Genomic DNA, 20,413 nt, shown 5'->3' with positions numbered 1-20,413 from the left:
TTTTGATATGTATGCAAAAAAAGTGGCAAAAATATGGCCGTGCGGAAGAAAATGTGTCGGCCCGTTGGGCGCACAAACCACCCAAACACGGACGGGTGCGGACGCCGCCTAAAATACCAACCCAAACAGACAAAAAGTAGACAAAAACCGCATCTGTTTGCGTCGGCACGCTGGAGTTGCTCTTACATGCTAAGAGCATCCAAAATTAGCCACCAGCGTTTGCGTACAATGATTGGGCAACACATAAAAATCGTTTGCAAACCTCAAACTTTATACCTCAAATCTGTACTAGCCATGCAGATTAAAAACCTACATACTACGTACATATCTAAATCTATTCATTGTTGTAGATGTCGATGGTCTCCGTGCCGGTCTCCGTGTAGATGGGCAACTGCAGAAGCTCCGGCTCGTTGTCGTCCGAACAAGAGGTGAAGAGATCATCAGTCTCCACCCTCTACTACCGGATGAAGCGTCGATTGGCCTCAACATAGGCATCATCATGGATGGACTCAAGGATGGTAGACTTCTCCGCCATCTCCGTCGCTTGCGCGACCTCATACTCCGCCATGATGTCCTCCTTGGCGAAGTCCACGGTCGGCTTCGCCTCCTCCTCTGGCTCCGCCGCCTCTTCCTCCATGGGATGGGGCTCCGCTTCCAGTGAGTCCTCCCCCTCCTCCTCCTTTGACTGCTGCTCCCTCTTCTCCTCCAGCACACCATGATGGGAACTGACATGGTGTGAGACCCATTAGTCGGGACACTGTCAATGGGGCCTTGCATTGCCTCAAGGAGATACTCGACACCTTATCCCCCGCCACTGGTTTCGCTATCAACTTCCAACCGACGCATGCAGCCCCCAAGCTGTCGTCTAAGACCCGGGATGCCCTCGGATGTTGTGGTGAGGGATTCCCCCCGATCATGTCTTTTGCAGTTGCATCAACAAACACTATTACACTATAAGATACATGTAAGGAACACACACTAAGGGCTCATTTGGTTACGGGGATCCTCCCGGATCCTTGCCTATTCCCTGGGTGGAGAAATGTGACACCTTGGATTTTGCCTTTTCTTTTTATTTGGTTTTGTTGAATATTTATTTTGCAAATGGGTTTTTCTGACAATTCATTTGGACTTAACACTTGGAAATATTTTTGACTTTCTTCCAAGTGAAACCTATCATCCTAAACGCCTCCCAAAATATCATCTCTCTCACTCTCTTCCCATGACCAGGTGAACATGGAGTGGATAGGTGGACGTAGGGGAGGTAGCTGAGTGGCGAGGACATGCTGGGGTGGCGTGAGGGGGAATAATGGGCGGTGGCCGAGGGCCCCAATGTCCAGAGCGCGCGCTCTTCATGTCGAACAGCTCGATCCCGTGTGGTCGCCGCGTGCACTGGCATACACAGTTCTTTTGGGTGGTGCAGACCGTGTCCAATGTGATGTCTCTTCAACGCGGTGTTGTGCAATGCTCTTGGTTTGACACCTAGCTCAAGGGATGTGACAAGAGGTTGCTGCTCATTTGGCTTGGAGGATAGGGCTAAAATTTGGTGGTTAAACATCACTTAGGAAGGTAGTTAAGTGGTAAAAATTTCAGCTTCATTGGATCAAGGAAAAATATACTTGCCTCACAAACTATCATTTCTGTCGAGAAGCAAAAACATTTTTCCTTGCTGAAAATTTACAAAGGACCAATTTTTGCATGGGAAGGTGAGGCATGATCTAAAGAATATTAGGAAATTTTTTTGAGCAAGAAAATTGATGGTTGCTTCATAGTATCGAGGAAAAAATGTCATGAATATAATGCCATAGAGAAAAATTATGGCATGGCAAGAGAGTGAGAGATATGATATTTTGGGAGGCGTTTAGGATGATAGGTTTCACTTGGAAGAAAGTCAAAAATATTTCCAAGTGTTAAGTCCAAATGAATTGTCAGAAAAACCCATTTGCAAAATAAATATTCAACAAAACCAAATAAAAAGAAAAGGCAAAATCCAAGGTGTCACATTTCTCCACCCAGGGAATAGGCAAGGATCCGGGAGGATCCCCGTAACCAAATGAGCCCTTAGTGTGTGTTCCTTACATGTATCTTATAGTGTAATAGTGTTTGTTGATGCAACTGCAAAAGACATGATCGGGGGGAATCCCTCACCACAACATTCGAGGGCATCCCGGGTCTTAGAAGGTAGCTTGGGGGCTGCATGCATCGGCTGGAAGTTGATAGCGAAACCAGTGGCGGGGGATAAGGTGTTGAGTATCTCCTTGAGGCAATGAAAGGCCCCATTAACAGTGTCCCGACTAATGGGTCTCACACCATGTCAGTTCCCATCATGGTGTGCTGGAGGAGAAGAGGGAGCAGCAGTCGAAGGAGGAGGAGGGGGAGGACTCACTGGAAGCGGAGCCCCATCCCATGGAGGAAGAGGCGGCGGAGCCAGAGGAGGAGGCGAAGCCGACCGTGGACTTCGCCAAGGAGGACATCATGGCGGATTATGAGGTCGCGCAAGCGACGGAGATTGCGGAGAAGTCTACCATCCTTGAGTCCATCCACGACGATGCCTATGTTGAGGCCAATCGACGCTTCATCCGGTAGCTCAACGGCGACAGTGGACCAAGAAGCCCCACGGCTGTCCACTCCCTCCGGATACTCGCTTCTTGGTCCACTGTCGCCGTTGAGCTCCTAGTGATCTCCTGAATGCGTTGCTGCCACTAGTTCGTTGGATTGTCACCGAAATCAACAACTCCGACGAGCTCCGCCGCCCGCCGTCTCTGGAGACGAAGATCACCTCATCGTCCGTCCACCCGCGCCTACGTTTCAAAAGAACCTAGTTGTGTTGGAGAAGACTAGGAGTATTGTGACACTCCTCTGAACTAAGGCAAGCTGCAAGGATGGCATTGCAATGGCAATGGTTTCATTTGAATTTAATTCATTATATGCTTCACTATTTAAATGATCCACTTTATAAAACTTGTTGCATTAGATTTATTTCTTGTCACATTACTGTTGTAGACAGTACAAGCTCATGTCAAATGCTATGATCTAGTCTGATGTATCCCTTGTTTATGTTCATGTATCATGACCCGTGCACCACATTGCATACTATGACTCGAATCATTTTCATTCAAGTTAAACCTGATAATAATTCAACTTGAACAAACTATTGATCGAGTCATAGTGCCACTGAATCGAGCTCACCAGTGCAACCACACTTCCCTGGATGGGGAGACCCTAATTCGGTCTATTGTCATGCCTCTCGCCGATGCCTCCAACTAGGGAAGGTTATGCGCTCGCGCTACCCTGGCCCGGTAGGCAGACATAACCTTGTGTGCCCGAGTTGTACGGTACCAATGTACCCATTTGGGACGAGTTTGTTTCAGTTTTGCCACGACGGTGGCTGCCACAAAGGTGGCGGATGTCATGAGTTGACATCGGGGCCACCCATGACATAGCCCAAAGGGGAGTTTGTCGGAGTGGCCGGAAGAGTGTCATGCAATAGATTGGTTTTGTTGGAACATCGTTGGTCCACTCAAATGGAAGCACGAGGCCATGAGTTTCATGGTGTAGGTACAATGTACTAACCTCTGCAGAGAGTATAATCTATCGATAGTCGCGTCCTCAGTCATGGACATAGTTCGTAGTAGGTCACGATGTGGGCAATAGAAATAATTAACCTGCACACTTAATAACACCGAGATGGCACAAGCAGAAGTTGGTGATCGTGTGAGGATCACTATGGTTGGTATTGATGTGGTCGAGTGATGATCACGATGGTAAGATGTTGATGGTGGTTGGTAAGTTGGTCTGAGGGGCCATGATAATAATCCACTTGCACATCATGAATGATAGTATCATGTTCATGCTCATTCATTAACCTGTAAAATGCCTTGTTATTGTTTGTCGTGTTTGATTTGTTTGTTGTAAGCTTGCGAGTACATTCAAAGTACTCACCTAGCGTGTCATGCCAGATGCAGGAGAAGCCGTGCAAGGAGTTGATGTCGATCAGTACTTCGCGTTCTAGGCCGTATCCCAGCAGTGTCCTTGTGGAGTGGAGTCCCTCTACTCCGTCTTTCCGCTGCCAAGTAGGAGTTTCCTTATCGTCGAGGCCCCTAAGATATCTACTAAATAATGTACATAAGTGCAGCCGCACCGTGTGTGCCGCTTGGCCTCGCTTGTCATGTAATATTCGAACATTTGTATCCGCAAGAGATCAATAAAGTGGTTAATTTATGTACCAAATTGTTGTGTGTTGCCAGAAGACTTGATCTCTGGGCTGGCAATGCAAGGTAAACCGGTTGCTCTGAGTCGGGGTGCCATAAGAAACCACGGGATGAATGACCACTGTGTTTGGATGCCCACAAGATTGGGGCAGCGCCGCCCCTTCCACGACATTTCCTTGGAGAGGCTTCCATGCCTCGAGAGGTCACGGAGGAAACCATCGCTCGCTCTCACGAAAAGTGATGATGGGGCTGGAAGCAACCCCCCCCCCCCCCCCCCCCCCCCCCACCACCACCACCCACACACACACACACGCGCGCGCACGCGCGCACGCACACACCATCCTCCCTCTAGTGCTCCACATCCCACATCTAAGATTTGTTCCTCCGAGCGTTGTGCCAAAAATCACCCACAACGGCTGGTTGGGAATCCCATGTGGACGTGAAATTTACCCCTAGGGGTTTGTGGCCTTGGACTTTCTCCCCCTTGCTATCAAATAAGGCCTAAAAGATACACCCTCAGATTTATTATTATAAGATGTTCTAATTGTCTAAATCGAATGTATATTAGACATGTTCTACAGTGTTTGTTCGCACATTTTAGTCTATATGTAAATTATATTAAAATATTAAAATATCTTATAATAGTGAACGAAGGGAGTACTGTTTCAAAGTATAAGACGGAAACAGAGGTAGCAGGACGACTCGTTCGCAGCATAACTACATGCATCATCCTCCAGACCTCCAAGCACAATATTATTCTACTCCCTCCGTCACAAATTACTTGGGATGAATGTAATATTCAAACTTATTCTGAATCACATGTATATAGGCATGTTTTAGTATTCTGAATCAAATATGTATAAGCATGTTTTAGTGTGTTTGTTCACTCGCTTCGGCTCATATGTAGTCCATATTGAAATATCCAAAACATATTATATTTGCTAACATTTCAGCTTGTATGTAGTCCATATTGGAATATCCAAAACATTGCAAACATTTCAGCTTGTATGTAGTCCATACTGGAATATCCAAAACATCTTATAATTGTGAACAGAGGGAGTACAAGGTACACAGACTGAGAGCTGTGTTGCTGATATGACGGTACCAAAACACAGGCAGCTCGCATTTCTTGATTGCATATATAGTTTCAATTTGCACAGGAGTTGCAACGCCAAATATACTGAAAAAGTTCACAGCATCTGGAGCAACAAAATCGGTTTGGTCCCACTGTTCCAAAAAAAAAAAAATCAAACACGAAGTTCCTGTATCTTGGAACAGTTTTCTCTGCAAATGACACAGGCACGTAACAAATCCAAAATTGACAGCCCCAAAAATAATACTGCCTGTATCATTTTCCCTGACATTTTAGTAACATCTTAAATAGAGCACAAGAAAATGTCTGAGGACTATGATTCTTCATTCTTGGCCACCAATCTAATGTTCTTCCCATCCACAGAAAACCTGGAGCTCGAAGCTATCTACAACAAACGAAACAGTATCATTGCATCATTGAGCAAGAGTCCAAACAAGGAGAAAATAGGTACTCCCTCCGTCCCGAATTACTTGTTGCTCAACGGATGTATCTAGCACTGAAATACATCTAGATACATCCAAGAGCGACAAGTAATTCCAGATAAAGTAAGTATTTAACTGCAGTTTTATCTTTCATGCTAATTACCTTGTCCATCAACAGAGCATGCAGCTGCTCCTTATCTTTCAACAGACCACATTCTAAAACTTCCCTGATAACTAGCTTTTGTAGCTTCTTTAACTTCATAGCTCCATCCAAATTCTGTAAGAAAACATCAGCTTAACTGTAACACCAGGTAGCAACAGAAAACTGACAAAAGCAACATCGAATATAGCTTTACCGTCTCTAGTATCTTCGTAATAATTTTCTTCCACTTGATTTTCTGCTTCTTAATATCTTGATGATTGGCACCAATGACCAGTTCTTCTGCAGCACTTTTGCTCTTTGTTTTGAGTTCCGCTTCTCCATTTTCAGATTGTATCGCCTCTCCAGTCTTCAAGTTCGATAAAATTTGTCTTTTTGCATTATCTGGCTCCTCGGAGGTTGTGCTATCTGTTCTCTTTCTCTTCACAACATCTTTGTCAGCATCTCTTTCACCGTCAGCACCCTTCCCGTCATTTAGTTCTGTAGATGCTGTTGTTGGTGCTCCACCAGTTTCCTTGTCGCTTGGAGTTTGTTCAGCTCCATTTTCTTGCTTCTGAGAAGCATGAAAGGCTTTTGCTTTTGCCCTATGTTTCCTGCCATCAGCATGCCCCAAGAGAGTTTGCTTGCTGGTGGTAGTTGTATTGCATAGGCTGAGATGCAAACCCGGGATAGTTATGTTAGAAGGCATGCTAGTGAAAACTGAGACTGCTTAAGCTGAAATGACCTGACTTCATGGTCAAAAAAGGGATTAATTATCTAAACAGCAAGGACATGAGTGCTCTACACATCTGAAGTTTCCATAATGAAAAGATCCCCAAACTAGGGCGGTCATGAAAAGCATTTGCTAATACAATCAACCAACAAAATATAATAAAGAAGTTTCACAGCTTGGGACTTATAAAACTTTCAACATTGCCTTATTTTGGTATGTTCCTATAGGGGCACCACATTATTATGCATCAGGCTCACCGCTCATGTATTTCAGAGATGTTCCAGTCAAGCTGTTCGTGAATGGTGACAACAGTAGCATAATATAAACTTCAACGATTTCGAATATATTAGTTCAGAGATACAAATATGGAGCATGGTTTTTCTACAGAACCTGCAAATACCATTGTATATATACTGAGGATCACGTTAGCATACCTACAGAACCAAGGAGGGCGTGTCGACAACCCAACATTGATATCAACATCGGCATTTGGCTTTGGCTTGTCTGGCTTACCCTGTGCATTGCTGGATGGCTTGTTCAGTCCCTTGGGACCATACTTCTCCTGAAATGACAATAGATCAGAGAAATGAATACCTAAGCACCGATAATTAACTAGCATTTGTTCCAATGTCTATTACAGAGAACGCACTCTGAACAACCCATTCGAAATACTGATTTGTGCCCTGAACTAACCCTTCCGTGGTTTACAAACTGGGGATCCAGGCAGGCCGACACAACAATTCACATTAAGAACCTAAGCTAAAAATATACGTATATTAAAAGGCACACTTAATCGCCCCCAAAGGCTGCAACCTTACACGCCAATTATCCCAATCCAGCAACCAAAAATTACATGTTATCCAAATTGTACGGCCATACATGTCACGCTTCATCGGAATCCTATAACAGAAAAGTAAATTTCATAACAGGGAGAGAAGCAATGGAACTCACGGCCTCGGAGATGCACTGGGTGTGCGTCTGGACGGTGTCCTGGCCGAAGACTGCGCCGCAGTCGATGCAGGAAAGCTGCACAAAACCGAACCAAACAGTCGCACAATAGCATGTCAGTATCCCAATAAGCAAGCTAAATCCACGCGGGGGGAAGTACAGGCGGGAGAGAGAGAGAGATGGCGCGTCACCTTGTAGGCGGAGCATGAGCGGAAGTGGCCGGCAAGCTTGGGCTTCTTCAGGTTCTCGCCGCAGTCCTCGCACTGAAACCAAACCATTGCGGCGTTCCGGAGGTTTCCGGAATGCGTCTCGGGGCCGGACCGGCAAGGTGCGTGCGCTAGGGTTTTTGGCTGCGGGGAGGCGATGCGAGACAAGAAGAGGAGAAGGGCGCAAGCAGGGTTCCCTGCTGCTGGGGTGGAGCATTCTTCTGGGGGAATGGCCCAAGGGCCCATCTACAATCTTGCCATCTTGGGCTGGGCTTTCGCGAGCTAGTCAAGTTTATTTATCAAAACACTAGCTATGTCTCAAAAATTTCTCAAAAAAAAAGGCTATGTCTCAAAACGATTCTTAAAAATAAAACTACTCCCTCTGTTCCTAAATATTTGTCCTTTTAGAGATTTCAAATGGACTACCACATACGGATGTATATAGACATATTTTAGAATGTAGATTCACTCATTTTGCTCTGTATATAGTCACTTGTTGAAATTTTTAGAAAGACAAATATTTAGGAACAGAGGGAGTATGTCTCAAAACCCCTCAAAAAAGAAAACTATGTCTCGGAAAATAATAATCAAACACTAGCTCCAAAGGCCTATTCAGAACTCCCCAGGTTTCTTCTTAAGTGGTTGTTTAGACCGATGTCGATGCTAGGCATCAGCCGATCGGCGCCAGCCCCCAACTAGTCGCGTCAGAAACGTCTGATGAGGCAAAATGGCTTTGTCCTCCTCGCATCGTGTAAGCGAGATGGAGATCCCCCCACCCCACTTCCTTCCTTCGTCGGCCCAGCCGCGTTCCTCGCTTCCTTTCACGACAAGCGTTAGCGGGCTCGCCACCCGCCCCACTGGCATCACCGGATAGTCGCCCACACTGTGTCGTCATCAACGCTAGTTGCACTCTCTCCCTGCCGGTTGCAACGTCGTGTCTCGTCGGGTCCAGCACCGCCCTATTCCAGCACACAACGAGCCGGCCGCAGCATCGATCGGCGCAAAATCCAACAGCTGTCCGAGCACCGCCCATGGTCGATCGCAGCCCCAACGTCGCCCTTGGGGTTGCAGCTTCTACGCCAATGGTCCTGAGTGGTCGCTCCGGATTACTGCGTATAGTGATGGCGCATTTTGGCCCTGACATCTTCAACTTCATTTGCGTATAGTCTGGCACAATGAGAAACTGTGCGAACGTTGTTCGGCCTAGCAACATGCGGTAACCACTCAGGAAAAGGGACTATGTCAAAGCCCAAAGCAGGACACTACATCCAGCGTGACCCTCGCCATGAATCAAGCTTCCATGTCCGGGATGATACCCTTAAATTTGTCTTACTAGGCCCGATGCGTGATGACTAGAACTGCATTTTTTAGAGTTTCCGCATATATAAGATTGAGACTGCGGCCACCATCCATGAGTTTCTGCGTAGACAAGTCAGACTACACATCTGTGACGGACAACATACAACTCATTTGCTATTTAGAAAACTTACACCCCATTTACTATTTTTATGGAATTTTTTGCAGCCCATTTTCTTTTTTATCATTGTTGCCTATTTTCTGTCAAGGATAGGGTTAATAATTCAACGGAATTTCATTGAAATTTCGCATATTTTGGTGGTGTTCGGACTATTTTTAATCCTGAAATTTTGATTCAAATTCAAACTAATTTCATGATATATTTGAATTATGTTAAAATTCAATAAAATTTTAAATCTCAAAACACTAAAAAAATTGAAACTAATTGACCATTTGCCATGTTTTTATATTTACACTCCATTTCATATTACTTTTAAGATATACAACCCTTTTTTAGGCCAGACCGAATGCTTCCCTCCTTGTCTTGAAAGATTTGCAGCCCAACACGGCGGAGAAAAACAAATCGGTCTGGGTTGGCTATTCTTCCAAAACAAATAAAGCTTGGCTAGCCATTTTCACAAAGAAAAAACAGTTGGATGGGTCATGCTGTAAACATAAAATGAAATCCTGGGCTAGACGGGCCACAGACCCCGCACAACCCAATTGATATTGTGCTCTGTCTCAAGAACAACAGTAAAAACCGACTCGAGCTGCTTTGTCCCAGGTGTCAGTCGCTCTTTGTGCAATTCTCTCGTTTATTGACTATATAATGACAATATCGTGAGTCCCACATGTCAACAAACCATTAGGAGCAAGCATTTTGCTTGTACTAATAAGGAGGCACTTGTTTGCGTACGATAATGGACTTGGTGGGTCCCTGCTGTCATTCTCTCCATGTACAGTCCTCTCCCGATTCATCTCATCTGTTGACCATGTTGAGGGCGCCAGACGGCGGCCCCGCGGCGAGTGCACCAAGGCGGAGGACAACGGAGAGGCTTCTGACAGGAATAGACATGAGCTGGGGAAGTTGCGACAGTGTAGTCGCTGGCGGAGGGGGGGTATGAGGGTTGACTGGTTCGAGTGCGGGGTGAGGTTACCGTCTTCGGAGAATAACAGAAGGAATTGAGGGGTGGCTTGGCTGGCGCTTGGGTAGCATTTGTCAGCACCGAAAGTGGGAGCAGATGGTCCAGTCAATGCTATAAGAAAAAGATGAGAGATTGAAGAAGCACATCAGCCCTTGGATGTAAATCCAAGGGCTATAGCTGTCAGAGTCATTTGTTGACTAATTTTTTTAGGGAAAGTTTGTTGACTAATTAGACAACGTCTTGCATAGGCTTCAACTTTATGGGCCCAAATTGTCAGTGTCCAAATATGTGGCAGACATGCAACCCATTTTTTAAGAATTTGTAGTCCATTTGCTTTTTTTTTCTAAATACACACATTTGTTAGGCTTAGTGAAAAATAATGTTATAGACACGCAAACCATTTACATTTTTTGAAATACACCTATTTTCTGAAAAAATAAACCGGGCTAGGTGAGACATGGGGTTAATTATAAAAAAAACATTAGATAATACCTCGCGCGTTGCTGTGGGAACTCTTATTCAATCGTATGCACATGATAGGATACATAAATTGAATGAAATCATTTGCATGGTAGATATATGATTTTGAGATGAAAAAGGTTGCAACATACTCCCTCCGTCCGAAAATACTTGTCATCAAAAAGGACAAAAAGGGATGTATCTAGAACTAAAATACATCTAGATACATCTCCTTTTATTCATTTTGATGACAAGTATTTCCGAACGGAGGGAGTACTACTTGAAAGGGTGATTTAAAGATAGATAGCATTCCTTTCTTTGCGTGCAACAAAGAATAATACTTCCTCCATTTTTATATACAAGGCCACTATGGGATATACAATTTGCATCTATACAAAGCCACCAACAGTAATCGAGGCAAAGTTAATGAATTTTCTCGTACTTGCATGAATGCAGTCATAATGACAATCAGCTACTTCCTCCACTCAGTTTTTTTGCATGCATGTGAAGTATTAATGATCCCAGTAAACAAGAAGAAAAGTTGACTTGTAAAGTAGGCATTAAATTTTACATTGATACCTGTAATCCGAATTTGTGGCCTTGTATAAAAAATGAAGAGAGTATATTGTCCAAGCGATTCTACCTGGCAATTTGCAGCGACCGCAGTACTGGGAGAGTGACGATTTAATCGATCCGATGGATTCACTAGTTTGAGAACCACCGTACACGACGCCGATTATCCTCTGCCATCGACCAAATCAACAATTAGAGCAAATTTAATGGGGCAATTTATTTTGTTTGTTTGGGTCATCTGAACAGAAAACTTAACTTAACGGGTGAGCCAAACGGACGCACATGTCCACCTGTTGTTCGTTTGTCATCCGCTCCGATCTAAACTGAGCCTAAATTTGAGCCATAAATGGGTCCACGACAGACAAAAGTAGGCGCTCCTCTCGTCCGCTCTCGTCCGCTGCTACCCTTCCGTGTTCGCCCTGGTTCTACTAGTCAGTGACACAGCACGGGCCGCTCAACCGGGAACTGCAGCCGAGATCACCACCCAGCCGAGTGCCGCCACGAGCCGCCGTCCTCGACGGCGAGGCCTCCGCCTCCTCCCTCGTCCTCGTCGGCGAGGCCTCGGGTCACTCTCGCGTCATGCGGTGGCGGCTCGATCTTGCGTCGTGCGCGGACGGCGGCTGGAGCTCGCGTCGTGCGGCTGGAGTTCTGGGTGCCGCTACCCTGCACATGCGACCCTATCGGAGGGGATCCCGTCGTACACCTCACGTACGTTGCGCCTGCTGGGAGCTCCGTCGCCGGGATTGCGAATGAGTACGGGACCACAGAGGAGACAATACTGGCGCTCAACCGCATGCCCGACGCCAAGAGCCTCCTCGTCGGCCAGGTCTTCGACGTGCCGCTGTGAGGTATACCGCCACAAAGTTCTCTCTTTTCTTGTTGCTAACCTGCTATTACTTCAAGATTCAACCCTTTTACAATGCATTTTGCCTTCTTCTTTTTGTGCTCCATCTCAGCGGCGCTGGAGCTCGCGTCATGTGGCCGCGGCTGGAGCTCGTGTCCTGCACCGGCACATGCGGTGCGAGGAGGGGCATGGCGACGGTGCCGGCGAGACAGGGCTCGTGCAGAGCGGGTGCTGACTGGTGTTGCTCCGTCCGTGCATGTCCGCATTTGTGTCCCGCGTTGGATGCATCCTCCGTCCGCGCCTGTCCGCGGCATGTCCGCTACGCGGACGAAAGACAAACAAACAGAAGGAGACAAAATACGTGTCCGTTTGGTCGCCTCATTAAAGTTTCTCTTACAACGGCTCCACTGTTTCTCACATGATTTGTGAATGCGTGGCATGTGCCACTGGAACTGGGTGGCAATGTGGCATGCACGGGAAGCACCCGACCGCCTAGTTGCCCGATCTCCCACTTTTGGAACCAAAAGCCAGGATGTCGAAGAAGCCAGAGGACAAAGCTACTGAATTTGTTCTGGATGGGTCGTCCAGTCCAGCCATGACTGGGACAACAACTCAGCACATACTCGTAGCTGATGCGTCATCTTTCATGGAGACTTCAGATTTCGATTGGAGGGAAGATGGGTGTTTTCATCTGCAATGTAAATACATAATACACACCCGAGTCTTCATATTTTGGGCACGTGCTGGTGGTTCCGGCGACGGCGAGTTGATGGCTTGACACTCGAACACCGTCTAGTAAGATTTGCGGCTGCGGATCGTCGTCGCCTATCTCGCCCGGGGACTGCGGAGAGCGGAGAGTCTCTGCCATGGATGGGCTCCTCCTGGTATGGTTTGTGGTCGCTGGGTGAGATCTCCATAAAACGAAGTGCGAGATCTCTTTGGAGGAACAGACGTAGATGTGTGTGAACTGTCATGAAGAGATGGAGGGTGCTTCAGAGTGTACTGGAGGGAGATGGGACTCCACAGTTCGTTCATTCCCCGTTGGCTTGGTATGTATTTATGATGACAGATGAATGGCTTTGTCGATACTGATAACGAAAGACGGACAGGAACCAATGCGTATGAAAAAGAAATTAAATAAGGTTGCATTAGTTCGACGGAGAAGATGAATAGGATCAAGTAATGGGTGGGGGAATGATCACTGATAATATACTGATTGCTTATGAATGCATACATAAGATCAAGAATAAAAGAGCTGGCCAGTCGAGTCTTTGTGCCGTCAAGTTGGATATGCACAAAGCATATGACAGGGTAGAGTGGTGTTTCCTCCGGAATATGATGATTACCTTGGGATTTTATGAACAATGGGTGGAGATGATAATGGCTTGTGTTAGCTCTGTTAAATATAATGTGAGATTTAACTCTCACGAGACGGACTCCTTTATCCCTACTCGTGGGATTATACAAGGGGATCCACTGTCCCCTTACCTTTTCCTACTTTGTGCAGAAGGTCTATCCAGTCTATTGCAGTTTGAAGAAGAAGCTGGTGGCATAGAGGGAATCAAAATATGCAGAAATGCACCGTCAGTATCACACCTATTATTCGCTGACGACTCTTTGATTCTTATGAAAGCAGATGTGTTAAATGCAGCTTCCTTACAACATTTTCTGGATACTTATTGTCCGAGTTCAGGCCAACTGGTGAGTCTAGCAAAATCAAGTGTCTTCTTCAGTCCTAACACAACTGCCACTTCTAGGGATGAAATCTGCCATGAACTACACATTGATACGGAAGCTTTGTCCGATAAATATCTTGAACTCCTTGCTATGGTAGGGGCAGATAGAAGTGACTGTTTTAAACAATTCTATGAGAGGATTAAAGAAATATTACATGGTTTGATGGAAAAGCAACTATCAACTGGTGGGAAAGAGATTCTTCTTAAGTCAGTAGCCCAGGCCATACTTGTCTTTGCTATGTCAGTGTTTTGCTTAACTAAGGGGGTCTGCAAAGATATCACAGACTTGATCGCCCAATTTTGGTGGGGAAATGATGAGGATCATAAGAGGATGCATTGGTACACTTGGTGGAAATTGTGTTATCCGAAGAACGAAGGAGGGATGGGGTTCCGAGACCTCTACTCGTTCAATTTAGCAATGCTCTCGAAACAATCTTGGCGCCTTATCACCAATCCTGGATCTTTATGTGCTCGAGCCCTAAAGGCAAAATATTTCCCAAACTGCAGTTTGCTTCAAGCAACCCTTAAAAATGGAGCATCGTTTACATGGCAAAGTATTATGAAAGGATTGGAGACTTTCAAACTGGGATACATCTAGAGGGTTGGAACGGGTGAAAGAATTAATATATGGAACGATCCATGGGTGCCAGCAAGCCCGGACCGAAGAGTTATATCAATCTGTGGTCAGACAGTGATTACATCAGTTAGTGATCTTATTGATCCTACTATAGGACAGTGGGATGAAGAACTTCTTCAAACTGTGTTTAATCCCGTGGATGTTGGAAGAATCTTGCAAATCCCACTAAGCCTGAACGCATTTGAGGATTTCATTGCATGGGACCCGAAGCGGAAGGGCACTTTCTCAGTTCGTTCGGCGTACAGAGTATAATGGAGGCGAACTTATCAGGCACATGCAAATTACTTCCAGAGGCCGAGTGGATCAAAGATGCCAGAAATATGGGCCACACTATGGAAGATTCAGATTCCATGGAAAGTCTCTATTTTTTGTTGGCGAGCTCTTCATGGAATATTGCCGCTGAAGTCTATTCTTACAAACAGACATGTGGGTTCTAATAGTGCATGTCCAATCTACCGATAGTCCGCTAAGGATATTAGGTGTAACGCCCTCGATGAGGCTATATCTCCTACATGTCGAAGCACGACTTAGAGGCATAACCGCATTGAAAGCAATGTCACAAGTAAGGTAATCTTCACAACAACCCATGTAAATAGATAAAAGGGGAAAGGATACATAGTTGGCTTACACTCGCCACGTCACACAAATACATGAATAACATTACAATCATCCAACACACTCATGGTCCGACTACGGTACCAAAATAAAGATCAACCCCCACATGCGACACGGTCCCCGATCGCCCCAACTGGGCACCACTACTGATCATCTGGGAAAGACACATAGTAACGGCGAGAGTCTTCATCGAACTCCCACTTGAGCTCAAGCGCATCGTCTGGAACGGTATCATCGGTCCCTGCATCTGGTTTTGGAAGTAAACTGTGAGTCACGGGGACTCAGCAATCTCGCACCCTCGCGATCAAGACTATTTAAGCTTATAGGTAAGGCAAGGTATGATGTGGAGCTGCAGCAAGCGACTAGCATATTTGGTGGCTAACCTATTCGCAAAAGAGAGCGAGAAGAGAAGGCAAAAGCACGGTCGAACAACTATGATCAAGAAGTGATCCTAGAACAACCTACGTCAAGCATTACTCCAACACCGTGTTCACTTCCCGGACTCCGCCGAGAAGAGACCATCACGGTTACACACGGGGTTGATTCATTTTAGTTAAGTTAAGTTTCAAGTTATCTACAACCGGACATTAACAAATTCCCATCTACCCATAACCGCGGGCATGGCTTTCGAAAGTTCAAATCCCTGCAGGGGAGTCCCAACTTAGCCCATCACAAGCTCTCATGGTCAACGAAGGATATTCCTTCTCCCGAGACATTCCGATCAGGCTCGGCATCCCGGTTACAAGACATCCTCGACAATGGTAAAACTAAACCAACAACACCACCCAGATGTGCCGACAAATCCCGATAGGAGCTGCACATATCTTGTTCTCAGGGCACACCGGATGAGCAAGACGTCGGGTATGCCAGCCCAAAGTTTCCCCTAGTAGCCCCGGACATCGCTCGGTTGGACCAAACACTTAGAGAAGCACTGGCCGGGGGGGGGGTTAAAATAAAGATGACCCTTGAGTCCGCGAAGCCCAAAGGAAAAAGGCTAGGTGGCAAATGGTAAAACCAATGTTGGGCATTGCTGGAAGAGTTTTATTCAAGGCGAACTGTCAAGGGGTTCCCATTATAACCCAACCACGTAAGGAACGCAAAATCCGGGAACATAACACCGATATGACGGAAACTAGGGCGGCAAGAGTGGAACAAAACACTAGGCATAAGGCCGAGCCTTCCACCCTTTACAAAGTATATAGATGCATTAAGATAAGCAAGATAATATAGTGATATCCCAACAATAAACAATGTTCCAACAAGGAACGATCTCCAATCTTCACCTGCAACTAGCAACGCTATAAGAGGGGCTGAGCAAAGTGGCAACATAGCCAATCAATAGTTTGCTAGGACATGGTGGGTTAGAGGTTTGACATGGTAATTTAGAAGGCATGATAAGCAAGTGGTAGGTATCGTAGCATAGGCATAGCAAAAGAGCGAGCATCTAGCAAGCAAAGATAGAAGTGATTTCGAGAGTATGGTCATCTTGCCTGCAAAGTTGACAGAGTTGACTTGATCCTCATAAGTGAACTCTACGGGCTCCTCGTTCAAGAACTCGTCTCCCAGCTCTACCCAAACAAGAACAACAAGCAAACGGAACACAATCAACCACGTGCAATGCTCAAGCAATATAATGCAAACATGGTATGATATGCGGGATGCGGTATGTGATGCATATGCAAGATTTGACAAGGAATGATTGAACCTGGCCTCAACTTGGAAATCCAAGAGTGCCACTGGAAAGGTGAGGTGATTTCGGTTGAAATCGATATAAAGATCACCGGAATCGGATGCACGGTTTGGAAATGGCAAGCAAAACAAATATGGCACCGGTCTACGATAATCAGCAAGTAGCCAACTAAATGCAACAAGATAAATATGCTACAACACTCGAACATGACAACAAAATACATGGCAGGGATCTACTCATGATGCTTGACAAAAGATGAACACTGAGCTATGGCTAATTCATCCATTAACAGGTTCAAACAAGCATGGCAAAAGTGCAAATGATAACAGGTTTCAGACTTAGTGAAATTAACACAAGTCTGGAATTTAACATCAGGAAGCACACTTTAGAGCATGAAAACTACATGCTACAGGAACTTAACATGGCAAAGCAAGGCATGCATGAAGCTACTCAAAGCACTTAACAAAAGTCCCTTAGTGACCTTGAGCCAAAAGTAATCAGAAAATACAATTGCAAGCATGTGAACATGGCAAAAACATAAACAAATTCAGACTTAGTGAAAAACTGGAGCATGCAAATCAGTTAACGAGTAGGCATGTTTACGAGCTCGATGCACTCACTACAGAGCATGGCATGACAAACTAAGCATACACACATCAAGAAAACATGGCATAGAAGCTAGACATGGCAAGAACAACAACATAGCATGCACGGATCAATAGCAACATCCTCGGCAAAATCGCTAATCATGTCAACAATCTGCCAGGATTCACTTTATAGCAAAAGTAGAGCTCGATTGACTCAAGGTAGGGTGCTCTATAAATGCAAACAAATACATGGATGGATAGAGCATCACAATTTTAACAAAACATCCTTACTGATCATCCTCAAAAGAGGCATGGATCACTAGGAAACAACATGAACATATGGCATAACAACAAAATCAGGATAAGGACTTAGTGAAATTCTAAGTCCCTGAAATCAACATTCCCGATTACGCTACTTTGCAAGCTCGTGATAGTCACCACACATATCACAAAAATACATGGTAAGCATCTCTCTAAAGATGGCATGACATATAACAAAACACATGTAGAGCTCAGGATCATATCATGCACAAATTAGACATGGCAAAAATGACAAAATGCCATTTGCTGAAACAGATCTGCCAAATTCATCACATAGCCCTCTTCCAACAGCACTTCGGGCATCAAAATGAGCTCAAATGAAAATGATGCAATGAGATGAAATGATGTACTCATCAAGGCGAACATTTTGATATGCTATACGCACAAATCGAAGCTACGGAGGCAGAGTTATAGCATGATGAAAAAGCCTAAAAAATTAGGGTTACGGGATAAAAAGTCAACCGAGTGCAAAGATCCCAGATCTGGATCTAGATCCGCAAGGAAACCGAGGTTCGCCGGAAACACTGTAGATGCCAGAGAGTCACCGAAAAACCTCGAGCTCGCCGGAGTGGGAGGTTGGATCCAGCCGGAGTGGGACTTGCCGAGAGGAGGAACGACGACGAGGGGCGGCGGAGGAGGCCGAGTGGCGCGGGGAGGTCGCGGCGGAGGAGCTCGCCTCCAGCCGACGACGAGGAGTGGCGGCCGGCGCGGATCCTGTGGCGGCGCGGCGAGCCGGGTGCGGACGAACGGCGCCGGGCGCGGGGGCAGCGTCCTGGCGTGAGGAGGCGGCAGAGACCGGGCCGGGAGGGCCCACCCTGGGCCGCACGGGCCGACGGGGAATTGGCGGCGAAGCGGTCCCCGGGACAGGTGGCGGCGTATGACTGGTTCGGCGGGGTGGAGCGGACGTTGTCCGGCCGGAACGGACACGTCCGGCGCGACGCGATGAGATTTCTAGGGTTAGGGGGGAAGAAGACCCGTGATTTTTGTGAGGGGATCTATTTATAGGCATAGAGGGAGCTAGGAAGCTCCAAATGAGGTGCGGTTTGCGGCCACGCGATCGTGATCGAACGCTCTAGATTATGGAGAGGGTTTAGGTGGTTTTGGGTCAAAATGGAAGGGTGTTGGGATGCAAGACAAACGAGGCCTTTTCGGTCCCTCGGTTAACCGCTGGAGTATCAAACAAAGTCCAAATGACACGAAACTTGACAGGCGATCTACTGGTAGTAAACCAAGGCCGCATGGAAAGTCTTGGTCCAATCCGGAAATGTTTAACGCCCACACATGAAAAGAGGTAGAAAGGGGCACCGTAGGAGATAGGAGCGCCGGAATGCAAAATGGACAATGGGGAAAATGCTCGGATGCATGAGACGAACACGTATGCAAATGCAATGCACATGATGGTATGATATGAGATGCATGAAAAAGGCAACAACACACGGAGACAAAATCCAACACCGATGAAATAAAATAAGTTAACGCCGGCAACGGCAAGAGTTGGGATACATATAAGGTAAATTACATCCGGGGTGTTACAACACTGCACCACTACGAAAGGATCTCGTCCCGAGATCTAGGACTGGAAAAACGCCGGGTACTCAGAACGGAGGTGATCCTCGCGTTCCCAGGTGGCTTCACGGTCGGAATGATGTGACCACTTGACTTTGAGGAATTTGATTGACTTATTGCGAGTCTTGCGCTCAGTTTCTTCAAGAATAGCAACGGGGTGCTCACGATAAGAAAGGTCTTCTTGGATATCAATGTCTTCGAAGTTGATGGTGTGGTCTGGAGTCTTGAAGCACTTGCGAAGCTAAGAGACATGGAACATGTCGTGCACATTTGCAAAGTTGGAGGGAAGCTCGAGTTGATAGGCGAGATCGCCTCTCTTGCTGACGATCTTGAAAGGACCCACGTATCTAGGGGCAAGCTTCCCTTTGATACCGAAGCGACGAGTACCTTTCATTGGAGAGACGCGGAGGTAAACATGGTCTCCGATCTCGAAAGCCAAATCACGATGCTTACTATCATAGTGGCTCTTCTGGCGTGATTGCGCTGCTTTGAGGTTATCACGAATGACTTTGCACATTTCCTCTGCCTCTGTGATCAAATCATTTCCAAGAAGTTGACGCTCACCAGTCTCTGACCAGTTAAGAGGAGTACGACACTTCCTGCCATAGAGAATTTTAAATGGGGCATTGCCCGAACTCGCTTGGAAGCTGTTGTTGTAGGAGAACTCGGCGTATGGAAGACAATCTTCCCACTTCATACCGAAAGAGATAACGCAAGCCCTGAGCATATCTTCAAGAATCTGATTGACACGCTCGACTTGGCCGCTAGTTTGAGGATGAAAAGCTGTGCTGAAACGGATGTTGGTGCCCATGGCCTTCTGAAAAGAATCCCAAAACTTGGAGGTAAAGATGCTGCCACGATCTGAAGAGATCAACTGTGGAATGCCATGCAGAGAGACAATCCGAGAGGTATAAAGCTCCACCAATTGAGCTGCAGTGATATACTCTTTGATAGGCAGGAAATGAGCCACTTTAGTGAGTTTGTCGATGACAACGAATATAGCATCATTGCCACGCTTGGACTTTGGAAATCCCGTCACGAAGTCCATCTCAATGTGGTCAAACTTCCATTCTGGAATGGCAAGAGGTTGGAGGAGACCAGCTGGTCGTTGGTGTTCTGCCTTCACTCTTCTGCAGACATCACATTCATTCACGAACTGAGCAATCTCGCGCTTCATTCGAGTCCACCAATACGC

General features: G+C 46.1%; 1 protein-coding gene across 2 annotated transcripts; it reads right to left on the bottom strand.

Moving 5' to 3' along the window:
- Window positions 1-5,216: 5,216 nt before the first annotated feature.
- Window positions 5,217-7,957, bottom strand: LOC123061355 (UBP1-associated proteins 1C). 2 transcript variants are annotated; one of them, XM_044484433.1, is made up of 6 exons: window positions 7,735-7,957; window positions 7,547-7,621; window positions 7,030-7,157; window positions 6,080-6,533; window positions 5,887-6,000; window positions 5,217-5,686 (listed from the first exon to the last, which is right to left on the bottom strand). In XM_044484433.1, the coding sequence occupies exons 1-6, from the start codon at window positions 7,819-7,821 to the stop codon at window positions 5,615-5,617; spliced, it is 930 nt and encodes a 309-aa protein (XP_044340368.1). In that variant the 5' UTR covers window positions 7,822-7,957; the 3' UTR covers window positions 5,217-5,614. The 2 variants fall into 2 exon arrangements, with proteins under 2 accessions (XP_044340368.1, XP_044340367.1); XM_044484432.1 differs by having other exon boundaries at window positions 5,217-5,682.
- Window positions 7,958-20,413: the final 12,456 nt, after the last annotated feature.

Source organism: Triticum aestivum, chromosome 3A (assembly GCF_018294505.1).
Source record: "Triticum aestivum cultivar Chinese Spring chromosome 3A, IWGSC CS RefSeq v2.1, whole genome shotgun sequence".
In the NCBI taxonomy this organism is placed as follows: domain Eukaryota; kingdom Viridiplantae; phylum Streptophyta; class Magnoliopsida; order Poales; family Poaceae; genus Triticum; species Triticum aestivum.
The sequence above is the reverse complement of the archived record's forward strand: the minus strand, read 5'-3'. Positions and strand labels throughout refer to the sequence as shown.

Excerpts from the sequence above, each read along its gene's own strand:
- LOC123061355 (XM_044484432.1), bottom strand. The coding sequence starts at position 7,821 with ATGGTTTGGTTTCAGTGCGAGGACTGCGGCGAGAACCTGAAGAAGCCC. Across the intron at positions 7,158-7,546 it reads CCCAGTGCATCTCCGAGGCC|GAGAAGTATGGTCCCAAGGG; the intron begins GTGAGTTCCATT and ends TTGTCATTTCAG. Across the intron at positions 6,001-6,079 it reads TTACGAAGATACTAGAGACG|AATTTGGATGGAGCTATGAA; the intron begins GTAAAGCTATAT and ends GTTTTCTTACAG.